Here is a 14,442-nt window from a genome sequence, read left to right as displayed (position 1 = left end):
AAAGGTAGCTTTATAGAATGAAATGTTTACTGTCACTATTTTGAAAATTCTACTGTGGCTTGAAGATAAGGAAACATCTTGGGGGGCAATGATACTGTCATAATTTATTTCTGAATTACAGGAAATAAGCCTTACAGGAAATAAGAAAATCACCTATATGTAAGGAAATCATGGTCTTATATCAATTTCTGTACAATGAAATAATTTACTCAAAAAATAATTCCTTTATTATGCTTTGCTTACTTCATGCTTAATAATTGATGTGCTTACAGAGCCACTGGTTGATAACAGCAGCGCAGATATATTCTAGGTGTTCTAAACACACTTATTTTATTATAGTAAATCCAGACGTTTAAAATCAGCATCTTAAGTATTATTGTTCCAATTGAGCAGTAGTGATGGGGCTTTGCCTGTTGCTGTGGCTGAGCCCTTGGTGAACAATATGTACATTGCTGAATGCAGGCAAAGCGACACTGTTCTGAGCAGCATGTGCTACTGGATTTAGAAACTCTCCATCTGTGTACCTGGAGCACACGGGAAACTTAAAAATATCTGCTGGCCAGGCTCATCCCAAACTTTATCCCAGCACTGCTGTAAGTCCCCATGGAACATCACTGGCCAAAAGGTTTTCTTCCTGTTCCTGTCAATGTGAGACAGATTGAACATACGTCACAGTGAGCTGTGGCAGGTAATATTATTTGTGATGAAGAGAGTCCAAGCTAGGGGTAAATGCTTAAATCTTGTGACATCCCCAATTTTCAATGCTGTCATATCAATGATTGGAAAACCCTCATTCCTTTGGCCCCCAACTCTACTTCTCCCATTCTATGACTTGTTTTATCACGTATTGAGTGAACCATGATGGTCATGAGCTCTCTGTTTCCATTTCTGTAGCTTCCAGCTATTAACTTTGACAGTTCCCAAAATAACATGACAAAGCCTGAGCCCGCCATCAGGATGGGGGGACCCAGAGCTCGCGGTCAATGGCATGAGTCCACAGAAGCAGTTGAACTTGAAAATTTTAGGTAAGAAATTTGCTGTCAGTAGCCTATTCAAGCTTAATTATTTAAATTTATCATAAAAGTGAAAATTTGAAATATACATATTCTTATTTAGTAATTTTAGTGAACATGCAATACTTTTTTTTAAAAAATAGTTTAAAAGTCCAAGTTTCTCAATTGGATGGACAGTATCTTGGCTTTACCAAAGAACGTTAGTCTGTGTTTCTGTTGCTGTGTAGACATTCTAGAAGCAGACATTCTGTGGGCCATTTCCTTTCTGGGAGTGGCTCTGTGTCACAATGTGTTCAGGTAATTTGCCAATAAGTACTGTGTAAACATGAAAGGCATGAAATAGCAGCATAAATATTCTAGAATGATCATTTACTTGTTTGGTTTATCTTGTTTCTCTGGCATTTTATGAACTTAAATCAGTTTCAAAAAGTCATATGATGTTCCATGGGTTCATATTTTTAACTTGTAAAAACTAAAAATGTGTTGTTACGTATTCAGTTTACCAGTGATCTTATATAAGAAACCATTATAGCCCTTACCTGGCCATATAGGGTTGTATGGTTGAATGCCATATGAACATCCACAAATGCAGATGTTTACATAACACATGTCATAGAACTTACCTTTGAGGTGATGGTCATGTAATTTTACTTTATTTGACCTTGATATTAAAAATTAGCCATTTTTTACATTGTGTGTTCATATGTGTGTGTGTGTGTGTGTGTGTGTGTATGTGTGTGTGCATATGTGTGTGTGTATGTGTGTGTGTATAAAATCTCATGTGCCACAGTGCACAGGTGAAGTGCAGAGGATGACTTTGTGGAGTTGGTTCTCTCTTCAGCTCTTTATCTTTATTTATCAACTTTACTGTTGAGTTTGGGTCTCTATTTAACAGTTGTTGCTTGCCCTTGCTAATAAGTTGACCTTAAAACTCTCATGTTTTATCTCAATATAGATGGTCTTTCTTTTTATTGGTAATTTTGTTAGCCCAAATAATGTTTATTATAAATTGTTTTTTCTCTGTTCTTTTTTTCATCTTAGTATAAATTACAAGAATGAAAGGAATTTCAGCAAACATCCACAGCATCAGTTATTTCAGGAGATCTTTACGGCTCTGGTGAGAAACAGACTCATATGCAGGTAAAGCTCTGCCCAAAAGACAGATATCTGCCCAAGAATGGTGTGTTTCACAAATCCTGTATGAAGAATGTGCTTTGAAACAGCCTACAAGTAGAACACAGGGTGGTTGCAGCATTTAAGAATATAAATATTCCAGTATCTGTGATTATGTATATATACAGTATATTCACATTTATGGCTTATTTTCTTTAATTGTCATTACATATAAGTATGAGCATATAGAACACAACACAACACACACACACACACACACAACTAAAGAAAAAGAAGTGCTACATTTCAAAGAGAGAAAAGGTAGGTACTTGGGAAAGTTTTGGATGGAGGAAATGGAAGGCAACACAATGTAATTGTTTTATAATCTCAAATATTAAAATAAATAATTAAAAATGTATAAAAGTAAAAGGCTGACAAAGGCTATGTAAAAGAAGACAGATGAGCTGGCACTGTGTTCTTATTGGACTCGCTCGTTGGACCTTGAATTTAGTTGAGCTTGGTGACAGGTAGGATGTGGGAGGAGAGAGTTTTCTTTAATATACGTGTTTTGGGTTTGAACACTCACGGAATGTTTATTGCGTAGTCCTTATGAAAGAGAGACATTGGTGACCACTCTGGGTGACATGACAACATCTTTGCAGTTGATACAGTGACCAAGTAGCTGTGCTCTGCCAGCCTGGACTTAAAGAAAGAGAGGATGAACATGTACCCCCAGTCCAATCAACCCCCATGTCCTGTTATAGAGAACTGATGAAGAATCTTAGACTAGACAGACTTACTTTCTAGTAACAAGAAGAGTTAGGAGGAGATGATGCTAAGCTCCCTTCTTTCACAGGAACTTACAATGCTGGGTTTTAAGACCATCCTTCTACATCATTCTTGGGTGCTACAGATCTCTGTGTTCAGTTCAAATCTGAAATCAGAGTTGGATAAAGGACGGACTGTGTGTTGTGGTCCCTATTGTACTCCATGTCATAGAAATTGTAAAGATGGCAGGCCTATCTTCTCCTCCTAGCGTATATTTAAAGAATAATTACATCTCAGAGCTTTTGTGGTACAGCTCCCTAGCCCAGTCCTCTGCGACCATCAGGGATAATGTTGGATTGAAGGCATAGATTGAACTTACTCAAACTGGTGAGCGTCTGCCATTTGTCAAGAAGGGATGAGGCAACCAAGGAAAAGGGAGAGAAAATACTGAGGTGACTGAGAAAAATGGCAAGTCATTCTGACATATTTCCAAAGAGGACTCTCCTTATGCCCTGAAAGCCAAAAATGAGTTAAAGGATGTCAGGTCACATAATATGATGATTTTTCTTTAGAGAAATAATGTCAAAAATATCAGAATGAATTCTGTGTTTGGTGTGGTTACTAAATTTGGTGACGTTTTACAGTGAGCTCATTTAGCTGGCCCCTTTCTGGTGTTATTACATTAGAATGGTGAGGCAAGCTGCTCTTCCTTGCCTGTGATAATTGCAGAGGTGAGCAGAATCCAGGCACTCTGGTTTTAAGTAGAAGAGACCTGTCCAGCTCATTTAATGGACTATTTGTCCAAAAGCATCTCTTGCTTCCCAAAGCACGCAAGTTGCCATCCTTGCTACAATCACTCTGCATCAGATCTCCTATGTATTTTCGGTAAATTTGAGACACTTTGAAAACGAGACTGAAATCTGTCCTTACGACAATATGCTTAAGCCACACACCAGAGGGAACTTTGTGCTCTAGATGAAATCTGGCCAACCCATGACCATCTTTTTTTTTTTTTAATTTAAACTTTTAATTTTTGAGAATTTTATATGTAACTACTGTATTTAGTTAGGTGCACTGTTCCTTACTGGGCCCATTTAATGTTGCTCTTTTGTACTTGTGTTTAGGGCTAACCACTTGGAATTGGATAGCCTTATGAGGGACTTGTCCCTTGCAAAGAATAGTTCTCCTTCTCGTATTAAAAATTGACTTTTTTTAAACAATAAAGTTTATAAAACTAAAATAATAATAATAATAATAATAATAATAATAATAATAAGTTACTGTAAAAATGTCTGGGGAATGTGTTAGATGTCCATAGCCAAGAGGACTAATGCTGTGTTTATTTAACAGTGGGACTTGTGCTGTCTAAATTGACACTAGAACGCAGGTGGTGAGGCAAAGGTTACTTTCTGTTTTGATGCCTCAGTCCTCTGCTTGGGCATATCAGCTCATCACAGAGTGCCAGGACCAGATGTTCGGATGGAGTGAGGATCTCTTTATGGTTTTAAGCTCTTGAAACACACTGATTTGGTAGACGTATTTTTGCTGTGGTCTTACCTTATCACCCTGTAAAGAGGCCTGTACTTTTCATCTAGGAAAACATGAATGACGTATGTAACGGATGCAGAACTTTGCTCAGGCTAGTGGATTTCTGTTCTTAAGACTTTTTAATGCCAGGTTTTTCTGAAGAGTCTTTTACTTCTTCTTGGCCTCTCTCACTGGCTCTGTGGTTCTGGTGCTTGAACCACATGTGCTGAGCATGCGTCCTACTGCTAATTCACCCTCTACATAGCAGCAGTGTCATCTGTTGATGCTACCCACTTTATCCCTGTGCTCAAGAGGGTCAGATGAAGCTCCCATTCTTCTCTTACTTCTTTTTTTTTTTTTAAAGATTTATTTATTTATTTTATTATGAGTACACTGTAGCTGTCTTTGGACACACCAGAAGAGGGCATCCGATCTCATTATGGATGGTTGTGAGCCACCATGTGGTTGCTGGGATTTGAACTCAGGACCTCTGGAAGAGCAGTCAGTGCTCTTAACCGCTGAGCCATCTCTCCAGCCCCCCCTCTTACTTCTGCACTTCTGCCATCCTGCTGGTACCCTACTTCTCTCTGGACCCAACTTGTTCTGATCTCTCATATAACCAGCCCCATCCTCCTCATCACGACCCTGGGGTCCTTTCCTTCTTTAGTATATACTAACCTCCTGGATATCAAAATCTAGTTCTTTATCCACAACTCTAACCACCTAACATGCCTTTTAATGTCACCATCTTGGGACATATATACAGCTCTTACTTGTTTTTCACTTCTGGGAATGGAACTCAAAGGCTTTGTACAGGCTAGGTCAATGCTCTACCAGTGAACGTCATCCCCAGCACTGGTTTGATGAAATAGGTCTTGCTATGTATATGTAGCCCAGTCTGGTCTTAAATTCATGCTCCTTCTATCTTAGCCTCCAGGGTGTGCACCACTATACAAAGCACTTGTACATTGTTTGTTTTCATAGGATGAAAAAATTTCCCCTATACTGTAAATATGTGTACACTAACATATACATGCACACAGGCACACACAGTCACAGACACAGTCAAACACACAGTCACACATGCATGATGTATGTATGGCCATACACATGCATGCACATATGCACATACATGTAGACATACATACATATAATTGAATGTATGTGCACACATACACACTCACATACACAAACACACATGCACAAAAGTCATAACAATTATGGAGATGGAGTGGACTCTAAGAAGGCTCAACTGCTGGGTAGATGAGAGCACTGATACTTGGAGAGCGTCCAGGCAGTCTGGGCTGGTGCTCTTGGCCTGTGCCTCACACATTCCCTGGTTTCTTTGTTTCTTGAGCATACCTTTAACCGTGGAGTTACAGTCAATAACCCATCCTGGTCAAAGCAGTTCTGTATGAGAGAAAGTAATAAATTTTATGTGGTACCAGGGTGAAGTTTATTTTTGGTAAATAAGCTCTGTCTGCTGTGTGCTGTGGCTTCTCATCCCAGAGAAGTCTGACAGGCAGGAAGCTGAATTACTCTGCCTTCCCAGGGAAGAACTTCTTGTCCTTGGCCAACAGATCACTACTCAAAGCAACTATAACCTGGCTGGGATCATCATATCTGTGCATGACAGATGTGTTTAACCATCTTTACATAAGCTCTTGTGAGCCAGGCGTTGGAGCCAACCCAGGAGCCACACTTCAGAGCTAAAAGTTCATCTCTCTTCTCTTCCCCTTCTCTTATCCTTCTCTCCCTCTTCCCTCTCCATTCTCCCTCCTTTTCTTCTCTTCTCCCTTTCCCAAGGCCTCACTTTGTAGCTTAGGCTAGCCTTGAACTCTTGATGCTACCTCAGCTTCCCAGGTGCTATGGTTATAGGCCTTGGGCATCAGACCTGGCTTTACCTGTCTAATTCTCATGTCCCCTGCTGGCCTGGCTCCTGAAGTGGCTTCTCTGCTGTGATTATATCCCTGTTTCACATGTCAATTGGAGGATTCTTCCTGCTTTGTTATTTAAAGGTATCATTCCTAAAACCGGACTTTTAATTTTTCTGTCAACCCATAAGGAAATTTCAGCTTTTGTCACCACTGTCTGCAGAGCTAACCCAGGCTTCCAGCATTTCTGGCCTGCACAGTTGTAGTAGGCTATCTGGGTTTCTTGCTTTACCTGTGTGGTTTTCCTTTACTTTGTTATCAGCATAGCTTCTGGAAGGATCCTTTCAAAACCTCAGATAGCTCATGTGGGACCTTTGCTTAAAGTCTAGAATATACCTGGTAAAAACTTCCAAAGGCCCCATTCCTATCCTGCAAGTCCTGCCTGCTGCTGTCTGTCTGACCACAGATTCTGTTTTCTCACTTTGCTATTTTCTGCATCAAGCCCAGGGCCTGAGCTACAGGCTTTTCTGCTGTTCTGACACAAGCTTCTTCAAAGCTCCTGTCCTCAGCTCATATGATGCTAATCTTACCAGAGAGCCTCCCCTGGCCATCCCAAAATAGCAGCCTGCCCTAATGAACCTGGTCTTGGTTGTTCCTTGCCATTGCCACTTGATAGACATGGATCTCTACAACTGGGCTTTCTGGGTCCAGGCCTTGCCTCTGCTGAGCTCCAAGCTCATTAAGAACCAGGCTGATGGGACATGATGATGAATATCTGGAAGCACTGTGCACAGTCCATCAATTAGAAGAAAGGAGACGAGTCTTTTGTACTTCTTGGTCTGAGTGCCACAGGTCCCACATGGTTTTCTTTTTGGGTAGAGCTTGTGGGCTAGACTGCATGGGTAACAGAGAAGATGAGCACAGAGCACGGAGACCCGAGAGAGGACTGGGGATTCCAGACAGTGGCATCCCCACGTGTGTTCTTGTTTCTGTTAAGTTTTAACAAAATAGGTATGATGTTTACTTTTTCATTTATCCAGATGAGTTCTAAGGAAAACAGTATCTCAGCATGAGAAAGGCATTCATTCTGTCCCGCAGCATGCAACAGGAAGGTCTGAGCAATAGCCTCTCCGTATACACACACACCCATGTGCTCTCAGCTAGTGGCAGCCTGTCGTTTGGAGCACTCATATCTCACACTGGCTTCTTCCTCTGTGAAAGAAACAGAAACCCCACCTCCCTTCTCTCTGGTCAGATCTTATGTGTGCAGTGACATTTTCCTTTCGACATTGATGGCAGAAAGTGGCGTCCTGGACGAGGGTGGTGGGAGCTGACCGGACCGAGTGTATTAATAGTCCTGTGAAATCAGTGGCGTCCGTTCAGTCAGCAGAGAGCTTTAAATACTTGCCCGCTTATAAATTCACTCCTGTGTGGCTGTCATGTGGAGACATCCTCCAGGGAAGCACTGTCATTGGAGCCACATGACTTTTCAGGGCTGCCTCCAAGGACCCATCTCTTGTTCCCATGGCAAACATAGAGAGTACTTTCTCCATGTTCACCTGGAGTCCAAGCAAAAGGGGCCTGCAGTGGCTGAGTCTGTCAAACAGACGCTGTTCTACATCGGTGGCTGTTTTCCATGTAGTTCTTTGGCTACACTAAATTCTGTGTTTTCTAGTTCCCCTGACTCTTGGTGAGCAGAGGTGCATGCAATCCCCCACAGAGCCAGGGCTGCCTCCCTTGTGGCCTATCTGTCCTCCTCAGGGTTCCAGGCTAGGAGCCAAGGAAGGCCTCCTTCTGAGGTCATTCTCAAGGGGGCAGAACCCAAGGACTCAGCCATCAGGAATCCTATTTACAATAGAAGAGTAATAACTATGAGAAATATTAATAGCCTTGGGCTCCTGTCCCAAAATTGCAAAGCAAACCAAACCAAACCAAATGCAATTTGCCGAGAACTTTCAACTCAGACTATTCTGGATCTCTTCATTTGGTTAGACTCCATGAAGAGTAAAATTAAAATCTACATTGAAATTTCACTTCTCTCTCTCTCTCTCTCTCTCTCTCTCTCTCTCTCTCTCTCTCTCTCTTTCTCTCTCTCCTGCCCCCCCGCACTTGCACCCCCATGTGTGTCTGTGTGCGCACACACACGTGCATGCATGCATTCGTGTTTTAAGGAGAAAAACAAAGACCTTTAATATGAATTTTAATGTGGAAAATACCCACAGGAAAGGTCACAGACTTTCCTGTGAAGACTGGCCATGGCTGTCAGGAAGAATACCGAGGAAGAATACTGTGCATGTATTTGTAGCACAGATCCTGTTCCCCTTGGATACTGAAATGCTGTTGGCATTCAGTGGCATCAGGTTGCCCATTGCTTTTGCAAGCTGTTGCCAGCCATCATTCTTCTCTGGGCAGGGGGAAGGGTCTTTGAGCTGGGGGCATTTGCCCTGCATCCTCTTCAAAATAAGAGTATTAAAATGATCATATTTTCGCAAAAATTTTCTATATTTTCACCAATGGAGGGCCGAAGTGTGGAAAGTCTGTGAGCACTCAGCAAGTACTTTACACTGAGCTACAGCCTACCCCTACTTTAAAAGCAACTACTCTTAAAAATGAGTCTTTACTTTAACATCCAAAGTAATTGGTTTTCTTCTGTCATTTCTATACTTTTGTTCTAGTTCACTCTTTTCCAGGCTCCCTTTTACTTCTTATTTTGAGTCTCACTAAGTTACCCAGACTACCTTTGGCTTGCGCTGTACTCCAATTTTGTAATCCTCCTGTCTCTACTTCCTAAGTACTTGGATGGCAGGCCTGTGCTTCGAGAGTTTTGCCTAGCAGGCAGCCCAGGGGTTAGTTGAGTCCTATTTTTATTTTTCCAAAGAAACTGGGCTGGCCCCACGGCACAGGGGTCACTAATAAAGTGCCTGCACTGGAGAGGGGATACTGTTGTTGGCATCGGCTGTGGGAAGCTGCCAATAGCCAGCGAGTTCTGATTACAGGTTTTCCTTCTGCATTTGTGTACTGGGAGCATGGACTGCAGGGAGTACACAGACATTCCTGGGAATAAAACCACAGGTCTAGTGCCTTGCCAACCCCTGTCTCAGCAGATTGAAGGGGTGGGGGGAGTGAGTGGTTTTGCCAGGGAATGGGGGATGCCTAGTGCAGTCACCACAGATGGCACCCTGACTCAATCACTCAGCTTCCCAATGTGCAGGTTTTGGGGAAGAGTTGAATTCCTCAGTGCTATAGAGAAGACAGACCTGATTCTTACCTCTAGAGCCCCAGAATAGATCTAGGACAGACAAGGGGACAGTTGGCTTGAGTTTTCAGCTCAGGTCAGAGTCCTATATGGCAGGGGTATTTATAGTATTGTGGCAATGCCTTATGAACACCCAGGTGAATGGCATTTGGAGTCTTAAATACTTCCTGTTATTTCCCCATTTCCTTTGACTAAGGATAGAATTGAAGAACTTTTGTGTTTCAGGTCTTTGTTAACACTGGCACCACGAATGATTAATGTTGGACTAGCTTGCAGAACAGTATGGGGCATGCGTCACCAGACTGGACTTGCCTTCTGTGGACAATGTCTGGCTGCACTTACAATAACAAGATCCAGGGCAGGGCAGTGGTTAGCTGCCCTTTTCACCTCAGGGAGATACTGGCTGTGTGGTTACTTCTGCACAAAACATGCTCTGTGGTCAGAACAGTACAGGTTATGGGAGTCCTGGTGCTGGAGAGCCACGGAAGGCTGCCATTGGGAAGCACTTTAGGCCCTGACTCATAGACAACCTGTCACATAGGTTGGAAGGGAACAAGGGACTGTGGCAGGAGGTGGGCCTAGAGGCACATGGGAAGACAGATCCCACAAAGCCTTGTGGGCAAGAGGATGGATTGACTGTGAGACATATTCTGAGAGGTGGTGGGTGCTGTTAGGGGGTTTGGGAAGCAATATGGAAGCAAAGAAGTTTCCTTTAACATTTTCACCACGTTTACCACCAGGTCTAGCTACACTCAAGATGCTGAGTGATGAAGCATGTGCTCTCTGAGACTCAGAAGGACTTGAAGAACAGAGACTGTTCCAGGGGAAGTGAATGTCTGGTGGAGCTTCTGTTGTCATTCTTCTGTATTAACCAAAAAGGCAGTGGGCTACTGCTGTTGCTTCTGCTCCAGCTGCTCCAGCTGCTCCAGCTGCTCCAGCTGCTCCAGCAGCTCCTGCAGCAGCAGCTGCTGCCTTTGTTGTTCTGAGAAGGTTTCAATGTAGCTCAGGCTGGGCTTGAGCTTGATTTATAGCCAAGGAGGACCTTAAATTTCTGGTCCTTCCCAGCTCTAGGGTCTTCAGTATCTACCACTATGCCTGGCTCAGAAAAAACCCTTCTTCTCCTTAGCCTCCAGCGTTCTGGAATCTTGAGATCAAGATCAGCCTATATTACACAGTGAAACTCTATCTCACAGTGTTTTTTTTTTTTCCTCCTCTTAGTACATGTCTGCAACTTCTTCAAGTGAGCACTAAGTGGTTAGGGCAATTAAGCCTGTCTTAATTATTGGAAGACTTTAACTCTTTATTTTGATTTAGGGACAACATGAACTACTACTAGGTCAGTGTGAGTCTCTGATCCAGGTCAGTTTGGAGCATCCTTGAACCACAGTGGTGAAGATAGTTTCTGTGTGTTTTGCATTGGTGTGAGTCAAGGGTCACCACGACACAGTGCCTTGCAGAGGAAGCCAAGATGGACCATTGGCTCCACTTCACAGGCTTCACTTCCCTTCATAGCTGTGTGCTGTTTGTTTGTGAACTGTCTAAACACCAACATGCTTTCTCTTTCCTTTCTCTTCCCTTTCAGAGAGTGGGTGAATCGAGCTCCATCCATTCATTTTTTGAGAGTGTTAATTTGTCTGAGGCTGCTAATGCGGGATCCATGTTATCAGGTTGGTTGGAAAAAGTAAAACTGTTCTTCATTTGTGACAAAAGTAAAATAATGAAATTAAAAACCCAGTGCGCCTTTTTTTCAAAGTGAACCATGTTAATGTTTCCGTCACAAGTGAGGATCTTACAAATATGACACACAGCTCATCTGCTGTTGGAAAAGATTATGAAGAAACAATTTGTAGGCCCATGTATCTGCATGTTTATACTTAATCTACAAGGTTCAATGACTGAGTTCTAGTCTATGTGTTCATTGCTATGGAACCTTTGAAGCCATTTCAAGTTCAAGGAGGCACACAGTAGGCCATACACCGAAGCATGTTTTAAAGCCACAAGGATCACTAGGGCAAAGTCAGCAGTGACAAGAGGGGAGCTCACTGTGTGACTCTAGAGGCAACCCTGAGAGACAGCAGGGCTGTAGCCTGTTAGCTACCAAGATCCCATTCCTTCCCAGCTTCCAGTTGGTAACTCTGAGCACAGGAGAGCACAGGGCCTCCCTCTGTTGGTGTCAGGGGAGGCCTGTAGCTAGAATCTTCCCTTTTGATCACTACCTGGATATGTTGTGTCTAGTTTATAGCCTCTTACATTTTAATGTACATAGGAATACATAGGAATCCAGTGGATACAGATTCTTCCTCAGGGGGTAGAAACAGGCCCCTAATTCTACATTTCTTTTTAAAGATGTATTTTCACTTATGCGCATGTGTATGTGTCTGTTTTGAGTGTGAATTACATGTCTGCCTGTGTGTATAGAAGCTAGGAGCTCGTGTTGGGTGCCTGGTACTAAAGCTGTAGGTGGTCATGAGTGACCTAGATATGGGTGTTGGGAATCAAACTCCTATCCTCTGCAAGAGCAGCAAGCGCCCCTGACCACTGAGTCATCTTTTTAGCCCACTTCTGCGTTTTTAATACGATTCTAAGAGATATCAAGGCTGCTGGGCCATAGTTTGCCTTGAATAGCAAGGGCTTAGTGCTTTAAGCTGTGAAAGTTTAAAGAATGTCCTATCCAAGGAATCTGTGCTAGAACCTCATCCTTTCTGGCCTGGCTCGGCGGTAGGGAGGGAGCTGCAGAGTACTGCTATTTGCTAAGTTTGCTGTGTTTCTGAAGGACCTAGAGGCTGTTTCTGATCAGTAGGTCTGTAGGTAGGCAGGGAGAATGCCAGGTCCTCGGAAACAAGGCTGCTGGCTAGGCTGACATGGATGACATGGAGTGAGCCACCTCATGGCTGCTTCTATTCAACCTTGCTAATATCTTGAGAATGACTTATTTGTACATACTGTTGTTGTTTTGTTTTTTCTTCCAAAAGACCTTGCTTTATGCCATGTCCTTATAAACCACTGGGAAGGCACACTACCCAGGCTCTTATGGTAGACTCAGTTTTATGGGTAGATTTTTAAAATTTCAGCCAGAATGTTCCTATTCATTTCCCCAGCCATCATCTTTCCCAAACTTAGCACCAAACCAAAATGTGTCTCCCCTCGACTGGAGTGTTCTGGGGCTCTTGGTCACAGTATACCTTCTATTCTGAGGCTGGCCATCTTCCTCACATATATTCCAGCCTGGTCTTGTGCTGTTACAGCCAACTGCCAACCTTTGCATATGTCGTCAGGGCATCCACCAAATGGCATTCTGTCCTGGCCGTTCACAGTCATGAGCTGCTATGAAGGGCTGAGTGAACCATGCTTTTCACAGCTACTTCTGCCAAGTAATGTGAGCTGTGTAGAGAAGGAGGAGCATGTGTTGGGCTTTTCCTGTCAGGCTAGGACGCGCTGACTGCTCCTACTCCATGAATTCCAGTCCCACATTCTTCCCTGATAAGTCTCTGGATGGATGAAAAGACCAAATGCAGAATATTAAAGAGCATTCCAGGAGGAACAACCAGTTCTCAGATTCACAGGACATTAGGAAAGATTTTACCTCAGGATACTTTATTTGCTGAGAAAATGAATGACGGTTGATCTGCTTTTAAAGCATTGCCTTTGTCTACACTGCTTTTGATTGATTGGCAGAAGGTAGATTACACTTCTCTTTAAAGCACAGAATGCACTGAGTATTTTGTTTATGATATTTTGATACATACTGGTCTAGTGTCCCTGGTTGACAGTCTTTCCATAGAAGGGGATTCTCCCCAAGCCTCTGCTCCTGGTATGCCTCCTGAACAGAAGACTGTGTGCTCTGCCAGTTGTATAACACATTGAGTTGCCAAGAATTCTTGGCCAAAATCACAAGGCCGTGCTAGGGATTACTAGAGCACACTCCAGTGAATGTCAGCAAGCCTTTGCCTTCACTGCTCTTTCGTCTCCTCTTCCTCAAGTCAGTGTGCGGGCCTAGGCTGTCTCCACCTCTCATGACCAGTCTTCCTGCTCATGGCCTTCGAAAGCCACATCATAGGGTTTACAGAGGAACCCTAAGCCATGCTTCTGGGAACTTCTCATCTTCTCTTCTTAGTTACATGGAAAGTCTGGACTATTATGCAGATCTCTTCCTTCTTTCAGAAGTAATGCTCTTCTTCTGGCCATGTTTTATTTACTTCTACTGATCTTATTTCTCATGGTGCCTCTCTTTTGGGTTCTCCTCATCACAAAATTATCTTTTCTCTCTCTCTTTTTGATTTTATTCATTTTTTCTTGCCTTTTTTTTTTTTTTTTTTTTTTTGGTTTTTGGTTTTTGGTTTTTTGAGACAGGGTTTCTCTGTGCAGCCCTGGCTGTCCTGGAACTCACTGTGTAGACCAGGCTGGCCTCGAACTCAGAAATCCACCTGCCTCTGCCTCCCGAGTGCTGGGATTAAAGGCGTGCGCCACCACAACCACAGCCCAGCTTCTTGCTTTTTTTCTAAATCAGAATTTTCACTATGTAGTCTAGACTAGCCCCTAATTTAGAACCTTCCTGCTTTGAGTTCTGGAGCACTGGGCTTGGAGGCATGAACTATATAATATGTGGATACCTGATAGCATTTCTTTCTTTATCCAGTGATCCAGGTCTTCTTACATTTATGACTGCACTTTTTTCTTTTCCGTGTTTTAAAAATTTAGTTTCTATTTCTTTATTATGTGTGTGTGTGTGTGTGTGTGTGTGTGTGTGCAGGTAGAGCACATGTGGAGGTCAGAGCAAGCTTATGAGGAGTGTTTCTCTCCATCCACAGTTTGGGTCTCTGTAATGGAACTCAGGTCATCCGGCTTACAAGCGGTTGGCTCCATTTGATGAGACAATTTTTCGGGCCCTATG

General features: G+C 42.9%; 1 protein-coding gene across 1 annotated transcript in view; it reads left to right on the top strand.

Annotated features, from left to right (window-relative positions):
• Nek10 (NIMA related kinase 10) overlaps positions 1-14,442 on the top strand; it is a 156,625-nt gene that overhangs the window by 4,182 nt on the left and 138,001 nt on the right. The window contains exons 3-5 of the mRNA XM_028760706.1: positions 895-1,025; positions 2,055-2,153; positions 11,134-11,218. Coding sequence (XP_028616539.1) covers positions 895-1,025; positions 2,055-2,153; positions 11,134-11,218 — 315 coding nt within the window. The remainder of the gene's footprint in view (positions 1-894; positions 1,026-2,054; positions 2,154-11,133; positions 11,219-14,442) is intronic.

The sequence above is a fragment of the Grammomys surdaster genome, unplaced genomic scaffold (genome assembly GCF_004785775.1).
Source record: "Grammomys surdaster isolate TR1022 unplaced genomic scaffold, NIH_TR_1.0 126546, whole genome shotgun sequence".
Classification (NCBI taxonomy): Eukaryota; Metazoa; Chordata; class Mammalia; order Rodentia; family Muridae; genus Grammomys; species Grammomys surdaster.
Note: the sequence above shows the minus strand (reverse complement) of the source record. Positions and strands in the feature narration are given on the sequence as shown.